Genomic DNA, 21,092 nt, shown 5'->3' with positions numbered 1-21,092 from the left:
CAAAATTCCATCCATTTCTTCATCTAATCAAGCTGCTGCTACCTCCATAGCCATACCTTTCTTCTTCCTCCTTTTGCTTTTCTTTCTCTCTTTCTTTCTTTCTTTTTCCCTCCAACTGCAGTTCAAATCGAATCAAGAACGGAGGCAAGAAGAAGATATAATAGCAGCAGCATTGCGAAGCTGATGCTGCCATAGTTGCCATTGCCATGGCGTCCTCCACCTTGGCTCTCGACTTCCTCCGCCGCCTACTCTGCGCGCACGCCGCCGCCGGCAATGCGGGCGGCGGCGACGACGACGGTGCGGTGGTGGTGCAGGTGCAGGTGCAGCAGGAGGAGGGGAGGAGCCCCTGCGTCGTGGCGAGGCTGATGGGGCTCGACGCAATGCCGCCGCCGCCGCCGGAGACGGAGTGCCAGCCGCTGCGGCGGCAGCGGCGGAGGAGGAGGAGCAGGTCGGTGAGCTCGGCGGAGGGGTGGCCGCCGCCGCCGGCGCCGTACTTGAAGGAGGAGGGCGACGAGTTCATCGTCCTCAGCTTCAGCCCGGATGCCGCTTCCCGCCACGACAATGGCGAACCCGACGGCAAGAGCGGACACGTCGGAGCCAAGAAACAGAGCGGTGGCTGCCCCCGCCGCAAGCTGCACTACGGCGGCGACGACGACGACGACGAGGTGCAGCATCCCGGCCACGGCAGGAGGAGAGCGGCGGCGACAGAGCGCGGCATGCCGAGCTCAAGCCCGGTGTCGGTGCTGCACGCGCAGCACTCGTCGTCGTCGTCGTCGTCGTCGTCCACGACGACGACGACCACCACCACCACCACGTCGTCGTGCTCGTCGGAAGAAGTGGGGCCGAGCTCGCCGTCGCCTACCTCAGGTTCGTCGTCTTCGCGTAATCTCTTCTCCACTCACTGCAACCTGCAGCTGCAGCTCATTCTTACTTCACTATTAACTCCATATAGCTCAACTAATTAGCAGTAAAAACGATTATTAAAATTTGAGCAGGAATTCACTGTCTACTCCAAGTGAGAACATCTGAAACAGTAGTAAAATGCACTGACAAAATTCAGATAACGAGATAGTTACTCCAAGTGAGATAATTAGTTACGGCCGTTTTTCTAGGGCAATTTCGAGCAAGTTTCTCAACTGTCAGACAGTGATGGGCTTGGCATAATATTTTTGAGTTGTGAAAGTTTCAGTTGCTGGTAATTTGTCAGGAAATTGTGTTTTTCAAAGCTTTCAGTTGAGAATTTACAAGAAGGACAAATTCTTCCCAAAGAAATTAATTAAAGTTCAAGAAGGACAATTCTGTGGTCCGTGATTCAGACTTGGCAATGCAACTTCTAGGTGACTTACTAACCAGTCCAAGATGGCGCAATCCAAAGTTATCTGAAACCTGTGTTTTCTTGTGGCTTAATCATATCTCATCCTGTTTGCTCTGAAAACTGCAAAAGCTCTGAAAAGCCAGCTCCCTGATAGCAACACATCACTAAAAGATAATTATCATAGCGACTGTAGCAGCTAATAGCCATCTGACTATGTCCCCAATTCATTTCAGACAGGCCCCAAAAAGTCATGAACCGAGCAGTTAACTAGTAATGCATTGTTCATGTTTGACTGAAAGGCTCAGTGTTTCTTAAAATGTTCTGATTAGGCTTTACCAATGTATGTAGTTATTTTATTGTTTATGTTCATTGTACTACATTGGTACTGACAGGCTGAATCATCATCACTGTAAATCTCTACAAATTGCAGAAGAAATTCGGCTTGCAAACAATCAACAGAGCTCAAGGAGGAAGCTGCAACCCGATTTCAACGACGATCTCGACAACCCGTTATCTCCTGAAACTAGCAGTTGCCATGTCTCAAAATGTTCAGAAAGTGGGATGAGGAACAGGAGTGTGATGAACAAGTCTGAGGTGTTCATCCCGGGTGTGTCTGGCACTCTGCAGTTCATCTGCAGGCTGGTTGAGGAAGATCTGAACAGCGTGATATGGTTAACTAGTGATTCTGAGAACATTGCAGCTGACATGGTCTCTGAGATTCTTGATCAGCTCACATCTGAGACAGCTGATGAACTCATGCAGACAGGTTCTGAAACTGTACATTCTTCACCTGGCCGCCTCATCTCCATGAAACATCCAAGCTTCAGGGTTGATCGAAATATGCAGGCAATTCGAAGCAACTGAACAATCTCAAGCTCTCAACAACATGAGGAGAAGATTGGAGAATTGTAGCAGAGACAACAGGTTCAGAAAATCTCGAGCCCGAATATGCAATGAAATTAATTCTCTCCTTTCAAGGCTGTAACCATATGCTAGTAATATGCAGTGAAATTGTACATGTTTACTTTAACTCCATGTACAAGCATAAACCTAACAACATGTATATTAGTTAGTTGATGTAAATTAGCACATGTGTTTTCACTCTATGGTTCATATTAGTTGACAAAGATTGGTAGTAACTTGATCAATTTTCAGCTTCACCAACTGCAGTAAACCCTGTCTGTCTCCATCAGAAGTACATATAAAATAATCTGTTTCCTGATTCTATGAGATTTGTCGGAGCGTCCATGGATTAGAACGGATCACATTCAACGAACAGCCTCTTGTTGATAAGAAACTGACGGTTCTTGGCAGGGAGTAACTAATTAATTAAAGAAAACAAGAAATTTTCTTCAAAGTTGCAGCATGGAAGGAAACTTTATGGAGAGGTTGGACAATCTGATTTCTCTCCTGCAGGAAATTAAACAGAGCAATAATTTGTCGGAAAGTTTCAACCAAAATGAAGTCAATGATGTGTACATTCCATAAGAAAGGTCTTTGCCATGTCAACATCGATGACAAATGCATGAACAAGTATATATCATGATCAGTCCCGTGAAGGGGAGAACTTCACTTTTCTATCTATTGCAGAAAAGATGCTGCTCAATTTCTTAATCCGTATAAGGCGATAAGAGCTTGACAATTAGATGGGACATCATGGTGTGCTGATGAATCACAGTTAATAATCCAAAACATATCTGGAACAGGATTTGTCGCCGTTCGTTCGACGAACTGATAAAAATAGTTCAGAAAATTCAGGTTGCTTTCGGAGGAAGGTTTGAATGTCTCGCATACAAACGAAGACCATGTAATAATCAACTCATCAGCCAACCATAATCCCTCCTTGTGACGCAAGTTGTTTCTGATTAACTCAATAATCATATAGTGTCAGATTGGCATGTTACTCAGGATGTTAATTTTGTCTTGAAGATTACAGTTTGACTGCTTCCGAAACAACCCCCTTAAGGAACCATAAAAAATAAATCAGTAGATGTGATACTATTTCAGCCCCTTGGAATTTCACATAAAACAATTCAATTTCCGCACGAATTGTAAACTTTTTTGTTGTATTTCAAATTTCGCCTTAATTATTTGGTAAATTACAATTCTGCTGTCCTATCATTTACATGCAATTTTGCAGGCTGCAAAAGTAGATTAGGGCTGTGTTTAGATCTAAACTTTGGATCCAAACTTCCAACTTCTTCCATCACATCAACCTGTCATACACACACAACTTTTCAGTCACATCGTATCAATTTCAACCCAAACTTCCAACTTTGGAAGGAACTAAACACAGCCTAGAAGAAGTGGGTAGGAAACAAGAAGAGACAGCAGGTAAGAGCAAGTACACAAGAATAATAGCATAGAACAAGTAAGGTTTTCTATATTACAAAATAAGTTAAATAACCATATCTACAAAAACATGTTTCCTAATGCACAATAAATAAATAGATAAGAACACCAACAGCAATGAGATGCTGGAAAGTGCATAGTTAATGGCTCAATATCTGGACACGCATAGAATTCTCCAAAATCTACTCCAGCTGCAAGAACAATACTTAAGCATGATTAGGAATTGAATACAACACCAGCTACAATTATTCGGAGTATCCAAACACAGCAGCTGAACCCACATAAATATATATAATCCAAAGACAGCATGGACAACAGTACTCTTTTCATCAGATTATACAATCAGCCAAAAAACAAATCTGAAAAACAGAGAAGAAAAAAAGATATGTACCCATTCTTTGTGATCATTTAAGGAGGAACCAGCCCAATGTTCTAGAACAAAAGCTTTTTGTCAAAGCAAAATCAACATTGGCAACACTCAGAAAACATTAAATTATTGGAGCTTATCATGCTCTAGTATCTTGGTTGCCCTTATGCCCAGACTTTGGGGCCTAATTTCTGTGTTTTGTGCCAAACCCACCACAATGATGATAATTAGTTAATCACTTGGCTTGCTTTAAGATGCATGGCTCCTTCCTTTTTGTTATAATAATAATGCTAACACTGATCACAATTGGTGCACCATGCCTCCATCTCCACTAAACTAACCTGTGATTGCTCTGCAGTTTATCTCCTATGGCCCACCAACCACTTGAGAGAATAATCAATTGCAAATATGCAAATGGTTTATAATCCACTCTTTAGAAGGAAAAAAAAATAAAGAAGGCATCAAGCAAAGGAAGATATGATATGCTCATGGAGGAACCAAAGAATATATACTGGTGAATATATCTATCCATTGATGTACTGCTGATAATAAGCATATGTTCCTGATGAACAACATGAATCTTGCATGGTTAATAACATAAGACAGACAGCACATGGATCAAAATCTTACTGATGCCCAAAGATATATATGAATATATATCGAGTAAAATAAAAACTCTTGTTGGAATTCTTGTATACAACTATTTTATAAAACCCAAAGAGAGGGGGAAAAATTAATAAAGAGAGTAAATATCAGCTGTTCTTCATCAATCTAGAGCTCCCTTTGGGTATACATGCTTCTTTGTTGATGAACAATATTATTTGCGAACAGCTTAAATATGTACTAAAAAACCATCTCATTTGAATCAAATTAAGCAAACGAAGGGGAAAAATTAATTGAAAGAAAGAACTTTTTTTTTGGTTAGCTAGGTTGCTATGAGCCTCTGATGATCATGCCACCATCTGCTCCTGCTCCGGCCACTGCGCGAATATGTCGCCGGTGGCGTGGCCGTCCTTGACAAGAGAGTTCACCCATGACACGTCCGGCTCCGCCGCCGCGGCGTGCGTCGCCACCGGCATGGCGGATTGGCCGCGGAACGCGAACGACGCCGACTTGCGGAGCTTGTGCAGCTCGTCGCCCTGGACGCCCCAGTCCAGCTTGCCGTCCGGCGAGCCCCAGTCCGAGAGCATGGACGGCGCGCCGGTCGTCGCCGGCGACATGAGCGAACGCGCCGCCGGGGCGCGGCCTCCGCGGTCGATGAAGCTCTGGCTGCGCTTGGCGAACGCCGAGGCGCGGGAGCTCATGATCGCCTTCGCCATGGAGTGGTCCAGCCCGAACGCGGTGTTCGCGCCGCCCACCATCGGCGAGGTCGGCATGTGCATCTGCGTGGTGTCCGCCATGGAGCTGTACGCGGGCATGTCGCCGGCCTGCTTGAGGGACAGCGCGTGGAGCTGGGACAGCATGGCCGGGTCGACGGAGCCGAGCAGGTCGGTGTAGTCCGGCACGGCCCTCGCCGGCGACGCGGTGGCGAGGCCGTTCGCCGCGGCGCCCCAGCTCGCCCTCGGCGACGGCGCGCCGGACACCTTGTCGAACAGCTTCTGCTGGTACTGGTCCAGCGCGAGCATCTCGAGGTCGAAGTCGAGCTCCCGCGCGCCGAGCGCCGTCTTGAGGCGGCTCGCTGGGGACGACGGCCAGGCGGGGCTCATCATCGCCGCCGCCGCCGCCGCCGCCATGTCGAGCCCGTTGGGCGCCGAGGAGCGCGGCGACGATACGGTGGGCTGCATGCCGACGGACACGGCGGAGGGGTTGACGGCGCGGAGCTCGTCGGGCTTGTGGGCGAAGAAGCAGATGCGGCGCGCGCAGCCGACCTCGTCCTTGCAGAGGCGCGTCCTGTACTGCGCCGGGTGGAGCCAGCACTCGAACACGCCATGGGCGTACTCGCACGCGTCGCCCTTGCGGCACGAGCCGCCCTTGCGGAACTCCGGGCAAGGCACGCAGCTGTAGGAGTAGCGGCGAGGGTCGCGGCGGCGCGCGTTCTCGCCGGGGTGGACGAAGGGGCACTCGGTCCAGTCATGGGAGTAGGCGCGGGAGCACGGCTTCACCTTGAAGCTGTACATGCGGAACTCGTCGGTGCTGAACAGCCCGCTCTTGAGGTCGGGCAGCGTCAGGTCAGGCGGGTACTCCTTCTTCGCCTCCTGCGGCGGCGGCGGCGACGGCGGCGAGGCCGACTTCTTCGGCGACGACGACGGCGACACGGCCGGCGACTTGAGCAGCAGCCGGATGGCCTTCTCCGCCGCGGTGGCGCGCGGGAGGAGGTCACCGGCTCGGAGCCCCGAACCCGAGAGCGCGTCGACCGACGCCCCCGCGGCGAGCAACAGGCGCGTGGCCGCGACCGCGTTCGCCGCGCCACCGGCAGCCGCCATGTGCAGCGGCGTGGCCCCATCCGTCTCCGACGCGCGCGCGGCCTCCGCCGGCGCCGCCGCCACGACATACCCAAGCACCCCCGTGCTCCCGTACAGCGCCGCCACCATCGCCGCCGTCCTCCGCTCCATCCCGAGCCTCGCCACGCCGCTCGCCGAAGGCCCATACCACAACCCAGCCACGCCAAGAGACACCTTCTCCTCCTCCACGACCCTCCTCACCGCCGCCACGTCGTCCGCCGCCGCCAGCTCAAGAAGCAAGGACGCCGCCATCACCGTCGCCTCCTTCTGCTGCTGCGGCAGCGGCGGCGTGGACGGCTTGCGCGGCCCAGAGCACATGACACACACAAACAAGCACGCAGAGTGTTCGACCGAGTTCTTGTTAGTCAAAACAAACACCTAGTTCTTGATTTCTTGTTAAATTCAGAGAGGAGAAGAAGAACAAGAAGAGGAAGAAGAGGAATTCTCGATCGATGGATGGATTTGGAGAGTGGTGTGGTTGGAGAGGGGAGGGTGGGAGGTGGGTGGGGAAGGGTATATGTAGAGAGAGAGAGTAATGGAGGAATGGGGGTTGATAGAGATAAGGGAAGTTGGAGACGAAGAAGCAGCTCGTCTCCTTCTCCTTCGCGCGTTTTTTTTTTTTTTTTTTGCCTTCTCTTTACACAAAAATAAAATAATCGTTTTATTTTTTGGGTTTTTTATTTTTTTGGCTGCTGGATGCGTCGCGTGGTCAAAAGGAAGAGAAGACGCGCTGCACAAACGCAAACAAATCAGAGAGCCTCTTTCTCCCTCTCTTCGTCGCTGCATCCTCCTTTCTTTTCCTTTCCTTTTCGACCTTCCTTTCTACTTCGTTTTTTTGTTTTTCTTGTAAAGGAAAAAAAAAAGATGAGAGAGATTTTGGTTTGTGTTTTTTTTAGGAGGGGGTGGGGGGGGGGGGGGTTGGAGCTGCGGGTACCATGAATGTTGCCACAGGTGTAGGCACACATGTGTTTCTCCAGTAGGAAACATTCCGCGAGCGTGAGGGGGAAAACTTATGAGGTATCTACAACGGTGTTTATTAGCGGACTCTCTCTGTTATCATATAAGTAAATTTGGTGTCGTAGAAGATAGAGGGGAGGAAGAGAAAACATTGTTGCTACTTATGATATCGGTTTAGAGCTGACTCTTAGTGTTTATTAAAAGAAATTCCGCTGCTCGCAGAGGGAGAAAATGAAAGAAAGCTAATAAAAAACTATTTTTGTGTATTAATGGTTAAGATGTCTTTTTTGTCTTGACTATCGTAGGAGTCTCTGAATAATGTGTATCAACAAAGAGCTTATATTAGACTTTACCTTAATACATGCCCCATGTAAAGTGCATATATGAGATTTAACAACTTGTTTCTATATACTCTCTATGTCCTATAATGATCAATTTTTGGCTGTAAATTTTTAGTAATTGGTTAAGTTTGGAAGGGATGGTGTAAAGCGAGTCAAGAACCCACCATAATGAAGCTGAATCGAGAGTGTAAACTTTGCTATGCTCATTATGGAATATAACTTTAATGGATAATGGACTATAAGTCCACTCAAGCTAAGACTAACATTGGACTAACCCTCAGCCACCTTTATAAGCATTCAAGTGTGATAAGGAGTCGTGGCATTGCAACTCCTAACTCGTTAATAGATAACGAAGGTACACCATCACAGTCCTCGGTCTGTGGTGTTGAAGCAGGGTAGAAGGTTCAAACATTATTGCAATTATAGCTTTTGTTTCTCTAGTTAACTTATGTTGTTATATATAAAGATGTACAACTTGCATTTAATCACACGATAATAACTATAATCCCAATCACATTGATCTACAAGAAGAAAAATCAGATAAATGTTACAGTTTATATAGAGAGCTAGTGTTGTAGCGGACTAAAACTCTCTAAGAATATAAAGTTTAGAATAAATAGCTAGCTTTAAAGTCATTGCCCCTTTATAAGAAAAAGGTCATCACTTACATGGTTGGATAAGAAACAACATTGTTCAATTCATTGTACATCGAATAAGGGGACCAAAAACATGTTACCCACTAGCATAGTGGAAAGTCTTTGGTATCCATCATCATAAGGTGTTAGTGTAAGCTCTTAAGAACTATCCCTATTTCAGCCCTATGAAATGATCAACATTTCAAAACTAACACATGGACATTCTTTAGCCTACAAAGCTCCAAATCCTAGAGTAAGGGTGGTGCGATTCACACTTCAAGCTCATATGTGGTACAATTCTCTGAAAAAATTGTGAGAGTAAAAAAAACAATATAATCTTTGTAAGGTGATTTACCCTAATCTATACAATATTTAATCCTTGTACCATGTATCTTTTATTCTCTGAACTCGAATAATTTACTTATTAGATAGTATAATTAGAAACCAATCGAGAAATCAATAATGCATGGAAAGACTTTGGTATCCATACCATAAAGTGTTAATCTAAGCGCTAAGAACTATTTATATTTCAGCCCTATGACATGATAAACCTTCCAAAACTAATACGCGGACATTCACTAGCCTACAAACTCTTACCCCTAGTGCCAATGGTGGTGTGCTTTAAACTTATACGTCGTGCGATTCTCTAAAAATTTTGAGAGAGAAAAACAACATCATCTTTGTAAGGTAGTAATTTCTCAATTCTATACATTATTTAATTCTTGTACACCATATCGTGTCTGTTCATTGAACTCGAATAATTTACTTACTACGTAATACAATTTCAAACTAATCGAGAAAGTAATACGGAGCTACTTCGACATAAAAGTACCACTCTCACTCTCATCCCTTGTGGGTTTTGTCTCCTAGTAGGAGTGAGTAATAACCAAGTAGCTTCCTGTGTGCACAAGCGTGTGTGCCCACACCACACGGTTGCATTTGCATCCCATCCAAACCAAAAACGCGCTGTGCCGACTGGCAGATATGCCCCACGGCCTGTACCACTGCCAGGTGGGCCCCTACCCGGGGTAACATTATTATTCTGCCGGGTGGTGGGCCCCACTCCGAGCCGAAAGGCAAAACGAGTTTCACGCGTGCCCGTGTGGCTGACTCCACTCGACTCCGACGCGTGGGTGACGCCGTTAACCCGCGCCGTTAGGCTTGGACCGGTTCGTCCTCCTCCCACCATGGGGGCCCCACGTCGGATGCCGACGCGGCAATCGCGTGCGGACACGTCACCCTACCCCAATGCCGGCAAATATCGGGGACACGTGGCGCGCGCTCGCCTCGCCCCTTGACTTTTCGCGCGCCAGGGTGGTAAATACTCCTAAGTCAATGACATGTGGGGCCAGAATAATGAGGGGACAGTATGTCAGTGAGAGGGGCTCGGCTGTGCGGTGGTAGCGGGGGGGTTTGTGCGTCGGGGGGTGGGTGGTGGGGCCCACGCGGTGGGTTTCCGAGTCAGTGTTCCACTCTGGTTGAGTTGACGGCGTGAGCTGCTTTACGGTTAGCCGCACGGGATTTGCCAGCGAGACGACCAGGTCCACGCCTTCACCTTCACTTCACTGCCAGTTTTTTCTAAAAAAAATTTTAAATTATTTCTCTGACTTTCAGCTGCTGCTGCTGTTCATCTTATCTGAATCTGAATTTTCTGAAGATTTCTGAAGATGAGGGCAGTGCAGGGCAGCAAATCTGACCGGAATTGCTCCATGGTTTCCTCGACACCTTAAACAACTGCACTGCACTGCACACATATGCAGACTTGATTATTCTGCTCATATGGATCTGTAAAATTATTGAGGCTGATCGTTTGTGCTCTGACGGCTACCGCAGCTCCAGCCAGCACAAACGATCAAATCCATTGCCTTAGGCCTAATTTAGTTTAAATTATTTTAAGAAGTAAACTTAACAAATTATGGTCTTAGCAATGCAACATAAGAAATCATTTCTTTAAGAAAACATATTTTTTAAAGGGTAAAGCAGATAATATGTGAAAAGAACATGGTCTTGAGTTAATCGCTTTACTCTTAGACCATGTTCTTTTCTAATTAAGATATAAATTCTATCTTGGTATCTGTTAGCACATTTTCGAACTATTAAACGGTATGTTCTGTATAATACTTAGTTGCTCTAAAATATCAAATAATCTATTATTCAATTATGTTATATTAAAACTTAATTAATCATACGCTAATGACTTTCTTATTTTGCGTGCCTTTACTTAACCCTAATCTTTAAGATTCGAACGGAGCCTTAACCTCCTGTGTTTCTGTGAGCGACAAGAACAATTTTCAGCTAGCTGAGTGACACTCTCAAGCTGCCAAAAGCTCTCCATGTGTTGTCAAATTTCCAGCATTATGCTGCATGAAAAATTAAGCGCCCCACCACCCACAAAGACAAAGCATGAAGGACCGATGGTAATTAGCAGGTCGGTCACTCATATCCTTATCTGCAGATGCAGCTAAGCTGGGCACCATGAGGAATTCAGCTGACCTACAAGATGATCGGATTATTAAGCATATGCTAATTATGCATGTGGGGGAATCTAATCGATCTGACGCCTGCAATGGGTTAGATAGATCAGATCATGCTTGTTATTGTTGGTGTCGATCTAAATCGCACGTGTTCCATCACTTCGCACGGGCAGTTTTTCATTATAATTAATTAATCAATTCAACTTTGCATCGATGTTGTAGATAATGGAGCAAGCTAAGGCATATGCAGCATCCATCAGATCATTCAGACATTCAGGTAGAATATTATGTTCGGTTAGCACTATAGTGGCATGACTTTTCTTATTCGGATTCCTTCCCTGAACAATTATGTTTATTTTCGAATAGATTATTCAGCGGATTGTTATTGTCGATTATCCACTCAATTATATTATATGGATAAATTAGATACTTTAATAAATAAACATAACTAATACTCCCTCCGTACTCGTAAAGGAAGTCGTTTAGAACAGCGACGCGGTCTCCAAAACACAAATTTGACTTCTTGTTACTTTTATGTATACTTTTATTAAAGTATTTTTCAACACAAATCTATTCATATAATTTTTATATTTTCAAACTCAACAACTTGAGAGTTATTCATGATTTATATTCTTAAGGTTTGACTTAAACATTGTCCTAAACGACTTACTTTACGAGTACGGAGGAAGTAACTCATAACAAATAGTCTAAGTAATATAAGTAAAGTATTTTTTTAGAAAATGTATTTTTTTGAAGTACAGAACAATTAATCTGAAAATAACTACTGTTGTACAATAAAGCTAATTACTGCTACTAATTAAGCTATACATGTATGAGAAATTGTGTGCCCTGGATTCAATGCAGCCATCAGACCCATGGTCGGATGGAGATGGCCTTCAAGCACACGCATATAAATATGCGCATCACGCGTGCAAGTAGCTATCAGTTGATTAATTAACGGCAGTTTAAAAATAAGATAATTGATGGCAATTAGAAGGCCAAGTCAGCATTTCATAAATGGTCTCGCAGCAAGACTAGACCAGCTCAGCTCAGCTGCCTTTCTGCCTCGGCTAAGTGAAATCTGACTGCAGCTAATCTGGCCCTCAAGATTTTCAACGAACACCGGCCTTCTCAGCTGTCATCTGTTAACCACCAACTAAACTCCAGTAATTTACACATCTACTGTATTATAGAACTAACTGTCCCTTTCATAACGGTTGTGTGCAAATTTTGGAACCGACTGATTGATAGCTAGCTTGCTAGCTGTAATTAATTCGCAGAAATGGGGACAGGTTAATTTAATTAGTTACAGTTGCAAACTTGGGAGTTGGGATGGATTCATGCACAATTGGATTGATATCTGACAGCTTAATTTGTAAGATTATAGCTGTAATTTGAAACAGTAGCTCACTGAAGCTGGCTAGCTACCTGCAGGCAGCTTCTGCTTTACAATTCTAGTCCAAGTTACACGTGCTTGCATGGTCAATTGGTCAGCAGCTAAGCCTCTACGTTGACTGGTTGACTGGTTGACCAGTCAACGGACAAGATGATATGGCGCCAAGTGATGATGAGTAAAGTACACTGTTACGTGCTACGTACCTGAGTGGGCCCCACACGTGTACGTATATACGGTACGTATACACTGAACTGAAGAGTAGAAAAGTTCAGAGTAGCAGATGTAAATTCAGACACAACACAGGTAGTAGTACCATGCTCCATCATAATGAAAGGTCTGGACAAACAAAAATTGATGATAGATGCAGGTTGGCACTCACTGATTAGCTTCTCTAATCAATCTGTCTGTTTTAATTCATGGTCGGCTCAGGGTTTCAGTTCTTTAACTATTCTGAACTATGCACCTCAATTAACACAAGCCCTTGATAGATGCAACAATGATAATAATACCATTACAATTTTTCAGGCTCGAGTTGATGATGATGGTGATGATTGGTTGCATCAAAAGCAAAGCTTTTGGTGGCCATATATGTAGATATAGAGCCAGCTAGGGCAAAAACAAGCCAAGTGATACCTAACCCAACTTTGGATTTGGGCAAAAAACTGTCGTCAATGTTTTGCTGTGTCTCCATGTTTAGCCAACCCCACTACTAATATGATGAATGTAGTAGTAGTGGACTCAGCAATCATGGTGGTTCTTGGTCGTTTCCTCTAATTGTTTTGGTTGTGGCTCTGCTTAATTTGTCTGAATTTGTCCCAATGATAGGTATGCATACATATGAAAACATATGAGAAGTTTCATGATATTGCACTTGCATAACTTTGTCTCAATTATGCAGAAAAAAAACGTTATTTTTTTTTACTGGAAAGAAGTACTAGTGCCAGATATCTGGAGAACGAGTGTACATCCATTTTCTGGATGCCAATAAGCCAAACAAATGGTAATAATTAAACCAGTATATATATATTCACTGAAAAATTTCACATGCCATGGATGATGAACTGTTGATTTTTTGTCACAATCTCTACCATAGAAAAAAAAAAGAACAGGCAAGAATATTTCAGGAGCAAAACAACCTCTGGTGAAAACACACATCTCGTCATCGTCTATCGATCGATCGATTGAACTCGCTAGCTATCATATATTCAGGTTGCAATTTCCCAAAGGAAAAGGAATTAAAGGGAAGGGGAGAAAAATTTTCCATGGCCATGAAAGAGACCTGCACTGTCCGTCCCAGCAAGCGCGTGGTGACAAACCGAATTGCAAGCACGAACTCCACCGGCATCTAGCTAGCGATGGCGATAATGGTGGAGATTATTTGCGGTGTGGAGAGGAGGCTTGTCGCCATCGCCAACACCACCACCTCCATCATCACAGTGAATTCTGAATTGTCATCTCTCTCACTGAAACTCTCTGAATCTTTTTTGGTTTTTGACTCTTCAGAGTAGAGGCCGGCTGGCTTTACCCTGGCCTTAGTTGTGTGGATGATTTTCTACCACTCATCGCTTTGAATGATCTTCTTTCTAGTGGCATCTGATGTTCTGGACTCCTCCTTAACCACAAAAATTAACTGTCATCAGAAATTCAGAAACAAAATCGGCAGGAGTGAAAGAAAAATGTTTCTTGCTTTTATCTGTGGCTGTCAATTGACTGAATCCTGCTCTCTTTTTCTTTATCATTTTGTTATGTTTTTCTATCACTGTACTGTACTAGAGGCAGTTGTTTCGAGAAATTAATGGAGAGTTCTGGATTCTGAAGCAAGCAGGAAGATTTTGCAGTACCTATTTCTGATCGAAATGGGAGGAGTGATGTGTGGGTGTGGGTTTTTTTGTTCTGTTGCTTCAAAGCAAGAAATGGAATATATCTATCTATCATCCTTCATCGATCTCTGCAGCATACTTTACATATGGTTTCAGTTCAGTTCATTGCAAGTGGTTATGCCTCCATATTTTGGTCTCGTCAGATATTCTAGAAGGGCATGGTACCGGACAAATTGCGAAATTCTGGAACAACAGATTTACACTCTGGTGGAATCTGCCATATAAAAAAAAATACAAAACAAAAGTGGCTCGCCAAGTTGAATCATAAGGAATTGCAGAATATGATTTGCTCAATTGAGCTATTGGATAAATTTCTATATGAATTTGGAGAGAGTATTAAAGAAAGTTTGACCTTCTGTTAGATTTCCTGTGTGGCTGCCTATTACATGTGAACACATGGCTATGCAGAAAAGTTCATTCTTTTGTTTGAGAGAGCCACATGGATAAAATTCTCCATAAGATTCTTAGAATTCCATACCCTGAAAAAAAATTCCTCAAATAATCCTATTTCATTCCTAATTTGTTCCTAAAAAGGCGCTAACGAACGATTTTCACGTATTAAAAAATATCTCTGATCCATGAAGTGTTTTTGGTGTTGATTGTTGAATTGAACCATGAAACTGAAACCTACACATGCTTTGCAAGTTGATGATTCTGCCTGCCCTTGGTCCCTTCCTACTTTTGAGCTGAGCATGCCTAAGCTTTCCCATTGATGCTGTTGTGTGTGATGGCAACAACAACAACAACAACCAGTTGATGAGATGAGAGGATTTTGTGGAGTTCAGCCCACCACACTGATAACCGACTGATTTGCCCACTTTTGCCTGCTACCACAATACAAGCCCCACCTGTTTGTACCAATGCCCTCTCCACCTTTCATTCTTCTCCCAAAACTTTATTAGCTAGTGCTAGCTGTTGTTGATACTTAGTACTGGCTAGCTAAGCATAGATGCAAATATGCAATGGAATAATTATCTTTCAATTGAATGGCTCACAGATTCAGAACATGATGAGTACATACTATATGTAAGCCCCCCCCCCCCCCCTTCTGATGGAGAATTAATCTTCTCTTTGATTATAATTAGCACTTTAGTGTGATCTTTGACTGATGATGCTATCTATTATCATCATGAGGGGGGGCAATAACATACTAGCATGCATTATATTGATGCATGTTTGTGTGCACTACACCTTCATGGCAGCCTTCTTGTTCTTCTTTGTCTTCTTCACCTTGAGTCTGATTTTAGCTTCAGGTTGGCCGTCGCCGGCGACCGACATGGTTGCTGCCGGTGAAGAGGCAACTTCTTCTGATTCTTCAGCCTTTTTGGGCTCCTGCAAATCCTTCATGATTAACTCAGGCACCACCCAGTTGGACACGAAGTAGAAGAACAGCATCAGAGCACTGCATTTTGCACACAGGCGCAAGAACATCCATCAACAAAAGTTAAAGAAAAAACAGAGAGGCAAAAATCAATGAGTCCTGAATTTTGTGGCATTTGTCAGATGTGAGGTTATGCTGTTAATTAGATGCGTATTGATCGCATGTTTTTGCAGCTGGTGTAAAATACAGTAACCATCTAGACTGTCATGTTTGAGTCTGAGCTCACTGACCATACAGTGACTATCAAGTCCTGGTTTTTGTCAATTGTTGGAGATAAAAAATGCTAAGCACAAAAATAAAAAATCATGTGAAACTAAGGCACTTCCAACAATGACCTGGTTAGCCCAAGCCCAACCCAGGTTCTACCTAGCCCAAGACACAGCAAGGCCTAGTTTGGCCCAGTTAAAAATGAGAATTTGGATGTTTCATAGCCCATTGGAACACAATAAATTTACACCCACTTTCATATAAGATACAATCATACAGTTATATTTTGTTCATACAAAACATTGTCTTTCCTGACATTATCTTGCTGCTTCTTCGAAGGCCAAGGAATAATTTGTTATTTTCATTGGTAATATATATACATGTCTTGTAATATTATCTGATGCCATATAAGCTTAAAGTTAGTTAACACAATGTATTGATTAGCTCTGTAATCCTAAAATTAGAGTCTTAACCCTTAAGCATAAGTTAATCACGTATTTCATCCTGTACTTGCTTGATTTTGCTATCAAGTATTGCAAGTACCAGTATATACTTTACTTAGTAATCCCTCCGTTTCATATTATAAATCGTTCGAATTTTTATTTTATCAAACTTCTTTAAGTTTGACTAAGTTTAAAGAAAAATATAGTAACATTTTCAATACAAAACAAACATATTATCAAAATATATTCAATGCTAAATCTAATGAAACTAGTTTGGTGTTATAAATTTTCTGTAAATTTGATCAAACCTAAAAAAAATTGATAAAAAGTAATTTAAACGATTTATAATATAAAACGGAGCGAGTAGTATAATACTGTATAGGCGATGCTGGTGAAGTACAATATGTATAGAGTACTTTGCCTGATTGGGATGAGGGAGGAGACGTCGCCGGTGTCGGCCGGCGAGCCGGGGACCAGCTGCTCGGGGCTGAGGAACTCGCTCACCTGCGGCGGCAGCGCCCGCAGCCGCCGCCCCGACCACCTCGCCGCCCCGAAACCCGCCGCCGTCCTCCTCCTCCGTTGTGCGGCGCCGCCATGCGCGAGACCGAAGCAGCAGCTGTACTGGGCGCCGGTCGTCGTCGTCAGCGCAGCCGCCGCCTCCATGGATGAGACTTCGTCGTCGATGGCGCAGCTAGCTAGCTAGCTACCGCGCGCAACGACGGCGAGATATTTTCGGGAAGGGATTAGCTGACTGGAGTAGCTAGTGAAGTGGGGAGGTGGAGGTCACGTACCCTTGGTTTTGGATAACGAGTCGTGTCTCCGTCGAGCTCGACGGCGACGGGGGAGATGAGACGAGATGGGCCGGCGGCCCAAGCGCGCCACCGCTCAGGCCCAGGAAGAGGAAGCCCATTAACAAGCCCAATCATTTATTTATTAAGGTTTTATTATATTTTTCTCTTTTTTTTTGTCGACGACATGGAATCCGTTAATTAATCAACAAACAAACGGATTAAATGGGCTGCCCATCTTCTCATATTGAATAGAAATGTCAGTTACTAGATCACTGATCAATGCAAATATATATTATATATACCTCCTCCGCTCAAAAATAAACCAATCCAGTTTGTGTAGTACTATTGATTTATTACTCCATATTGGTTTATTTTTACGATGGAATGACTACTCTATATATACTCCTATAGTCACAAGTCAGACATGAAGGACAAGACCAACTTTTGGAATTTTGACTGATTTTTTATTAAATAAGTTTATAGAATCTAATACTCCCTCCGTTTCACAATGTATATCTATCTAAATTCATTAACATCAATATGAATGTGGAAAATGCTAGAATGACTTACATTGTGAATCGGAGGAAGTAATTTATAATAATATTTTTTAAGATAAATCTACACGTGCCATTTACTTTCTTTTTAAACTAATCATTTGATAAACTATCGACAGTCACATCTTTAAAATTTTGACCAGATCTTTGTTAACAAACATTAAATAGCAGTTGCTATATATTAATATTACTTTCTCTATTTTAAATTATAAGTGTTTTGGTTAGGTTTTGAATAAATTTATATATGGGTCTATTTACAATATACCTTATATATGTACGTGTCCAAATTTATACGGATGTAAATAAATTTTTATATTAAGAGATCAAAACGTGGAACGGAGGGAATATCATCCAGCATGAAATCGATGCATTGATGACGTGCACGCGGATGTACGTATGCATTATGCTTATGCATGTGTACATGCTAAACCATATATAAACCATATATAGACGAACAGCCGTTGGATCGTGTGTACACAAGAATAGGATTTCACACCTACGGCCATAAAAGGCGGAAACTGTCGTCGCCAGTTAAATTAATTCATTCACACTGTAATTAACTTGATCAAATTTAACTGATCCTTGTAACAATTCCACTTTTACGCTGAGTTTGTTACTTTTTTTTCTAGCTTGTTGCTTGAACTGCTGTAGTATAATATTATTCCAGTATATAGGAATAGGAGTATAAAGACATTTATGATGTTGCAGCTGATTGCCACCATACATATTAGGGCATACTTATTATAGTTGAATGTCAAACTTCACCGCTCGTTGGTATATATATAGTTTTTTTTTTATGAGATTGGCTACACAATTTGTGAAAGAAAATCCACCTCCATGTCATATGAATTCTGAACCGTTGAATTTGATCTAACATTCGTGCAACCACAATTCCTTTTACTTTTTACTTACTCTCGTGCGCAGGGGCGGTACCACCCATTAAGCGGGGTTGGGCGGCCGGCCTAGCTACGGCCCGCGCCGCCCCAACCCTCCATATCCTTCTTGGGCCACCTACCACCACATCCAATTCACAATTGGCCCATAAATAAGCAGGTCAAGTGTCCAATTTTAATCGTGCATATGTGATGCTTTCCTGAGTCAATTCCTTGACACTGCTCACCCTCGTCCCCTACTATAGTTAGGTGCCTAATGTTTTTCTCTCTCTCCCTTCTAAGCAAAATATAATCATCTTATTTTAGGTATGCGATATCTTCTCATATATTTATTTTTTAGAAGATATCTATCAACCATGCTTAGCCGATACTTAGCCGAAAGTCGCCGCCCACCGTTCCCGGAGACTAACGAGCTCGCCGAAAAAGGAGGTCATGGTATAGAAATTTCAAAGTTGGTCGGAAGGTCCAAAATTTGTAACATGGGAACTTTGATTTCCTATGGAATTAATGGAGATTAGCAATTAACGTAGCTGGCCAATATAGTTGCCACATATATACATATTTCAGTCACACTACCTGTTAGAATTGTGGTCAACACTTTATTATCAATAACGACACGATATACTTTATCAAAAAATATTTTGCTGTGCCCATCCAAATAGCCCATCGAATTAAGTTTGTAGCGTCACGCATGCATGCTTGTTTAACCGAGTTGCCAGCTGCAACTTGGATCCAAATCATGAAAACGCGCGATTCCAAAATAATGCAAATAACTTGGCAGCAAAGGCCATGGGATGCAGCGACAAAATTAGTTGGCAGTAACGTGTCAGCACGACAGTTGTTCGCTTGTTGCGATCTTGAAGGACACACGCAAGACAATATATAACTGTTCATGAAAAAGCTAGTACTAACTAGCTATGGCATTGACAAACGAAGGAATTTTTTTTAGATTTGGTTGTCATATACAGACATACATTTAAAGTATTAAATGTAGTCTAATAAAAAAATAAATTACAGATTCCACTGAAAACTGCGAGACAAATTTATTAAGTCTAATTAATCTATTATTAGCAAATGTTTAGTGTAGCACTATATTGTTGACACAATTAGGCTTAAAAGATTCGTCTCGCAATTTACACACAATTTGTGTAATTGATTTTTTTCTACATTTAATACTCCATATATATGTCCAAATATTCGATGTGACAGCGTGAAATTTTTGTTTTGAGAACTAAAAAGGGCCTAACTTATACATTGAATTACTGATGGTGGCTTATGGCATGCGTGTGTGTGTATATATATATATATTACTCCGACTATAATTTTTAATATATGATATTGTTAACTTTTAAAAATACAATCGATTTTTTAACCTTATTTATATAAAAAAATATGTAATTAATATTTATTTTGTTGTGATTTGATTTACAATTAAGGTTTCTTTAAATATGACTTATATTTTTTATGTTTGTGAATATTCATGATAAAAAAGATGAATGATCAAACGAACGCTAGAAGGTAAACGGTATTATATATTAGAAAAAGATGTAGTATATTACTAAGTAACAACATAAAAAAAATCAAGCTAGTGAAGAATTATGTGATACACGTACTTGTCAGGATACGATATTGATGCATGGACGACCTTAATCAGAACATATCGCCAAAAGTCACCGTTGAATCAATCACCATCAGTCACTGCTGTATGATCCTTTGCTTCTTAAGGATGATTCAGGTATTGTAAAACCCACAATTTAATCTCGTTTGTCTATTTGTCAGTCACATCAGTATATATATTAACATATGTATCAAATAATATATATTGGTTCTTTAGACTGTACTGGGGAATATATTAATTGCGTGTGTCAAGTGGTCTCTCCAGATTTTGGCTAAACATGCGACTGATGACTTCACACCTGAAATTTGTGGGCCAGCCGAGATCGATTGTCCTTGTATCGATCATATAAATTCTTGTTAATTTTTGCTTACTCCATCATAGATTCGGCAGTCAATTTCTTCCCATCCAATGCAAACCTATATACTAGGGAGTTAAATTATTCTACGGATTATTGCAAATTGAATTACCCTAGTAGCAAGGTCAAGATAAATCTTTGACATGTATTGCCAACCAGTAATTTCTTGGTAAAAGATAACAAAGTGTGCATTTTCTACTTCCAGCTGGGAAGATCTAGTGAGAACCGAATGATATCAGATTGACGTGATGAAATCGTCATAATCTGTGAGCACTATAATAATAGAAAAATAATTGATGCCCAAGTATGAAAACAAACAAAAAAAGAAGTCATGCATATTTACAAGAAACAACAGAAGCAACAAGAAGAAGATCTTCTAATCAACATGCAAGTACTATATATTATATGAAATGAAATTGAATAATGAAGCAGTAGTCTATCACCAAAGAGCCAAAGATGAAAGATGCCTGGATGCTAAGCTGTTTATTTCAGTATTTATATATGTAATATATACTGGTGGCAACTGTGGGAAAATACATGCACCATTTATTTCAACATTTCAATATTTTTCTACCCACATTAATAGGTGCATATATACCGAGTGGTACGATATTTTCAAATATTGTGTAGAGATAATAATAAAATTCATAAATTTTTGATAATCTCACAAATTCTTGTATGCATCTATAGCA

At 42.2% G+C, this 21,092-nt stretch overlaps 3 protein-coding genes across 3 annotated transcripts; 1 reads left to right on the top strand and 2 right to left on the bottom strand.

The window, feature by feature from the left end:
- Positions 1-72: 72 nt before the first annotated feature.
- Positions 73-3,276, top strand: LOC127773781 (uncharacterized). Its single transcript, XM_052299958.1, has 2 exons — positions 73-867; positions 1,746-3,276. Exons 1-2 carry the CDS (start codon positions 207-209, stop codon positions 2,177-2,179), a joined length of 1,095 nt encoding a protein of 364 aa, XP_052155918.1. The 5' UTR covers positions 73-206; the 3' UTR covers positions 2,180-3,276.
- A 1,391-nt stretch (positions 3,277-4,667) lies between these two features.
- On the bottom strand, positions 4,668-7,001 carry LOC127773775 (zinc finger CCCH domain-containing protein 33). The gene has a single exon (XM_052299949.1). The coding sequence runs from the start codon at positions 6,791-6,793 to the stop codon at positions 4,985-4,987; it is 1,809 nt and encodes a 602-aa protein (XP_052155909.1). The 5' UTR covers positions 6,794-7,001; the 3' UTR covers positions 4,668-4,984.
- Positions 7,002-15,114: 8,113 nt separating this feature from the next.
- LOC127773785 (uncharacterized) lies at positions 15,115-16,957 on the bottom strand. The gene is made up of 2 exons (XM_052299961.1): positions 16,611-16,957; positions 15,115-15,560 (listed from the first exon to the last, which is right to left on the bottom strand). Exons 1-2 carry the CDS (start codon positions 16,850-16,852, stop codon positions 15,344-15,346), a joined length of 459 nt encoding a protein of 152 aa, XP_052155921.1. The 5' UTR covers positions 16,853-16,957; the 3' UTR covers positions 15,115-15,343.
- Positions 16,958-21,092: the final 4,135 nt, after the last annotated feature.

This window comes from Oryza glaberrima, chromosome 5, assembly GCF_000147395.1.
Source record: "Oryza glaberrima chromosome 5, OglaRS2, whole genome shotgun sequence".
NCBI lineage: Eukaryota > Viridiplantae > Streptophyta > Magnoliopsida > Poales > Poaceae > Oryza > Oryza glaberrima.
Note: the sequence above shows the minus strand (reverse complement) of the source record. Positions and strands in the feature narration are given on the sequence as shown.

What these genes read in the sequence shown, in the direction of transcription:
- LOC127773785 (XM_052299961.1), bottom strand. Translation starts at nt 16,852, where the DNA reads ATGGAGGCGGCGGCTGCGCTGACGACGACGACCGGCGCCCAGTACAGC. An exon ending in TCCTCCCTCATCCCAATCAG is followed by an intron (nt 15,561 to 16,610) that starts GCAAAGTACTCT and finishes TGCAAAATGCAG; the next exon opens with TGCTCTGATGCTGTTCTTCT.
- LOC127773781 (XM_052299958.1), top strand. Translation starts at nt 207, where the DNA reads ATGGCGTCCTCCACCTTGGCTCTCGACTTCCTCCGCCGCCTACTCTGC. An exon ending in CTCGCCGTCGCCTACCTCAG is followed by an intron (nt 868 to 1,745) that starts GTTCGTCGTCTT and finishes TACAAATTGCAG; the next exon opens with AAGAAATTCGGCTTGCAAAC.
- LOC127773775 (XM_052299949.1), bottom strand. Translation starts at nt 6,793, where the DNA reads ATGTGCTCTGGGCCGCGCAAGCCGTCCACGCCGCCGCTGCCGCAGCAG.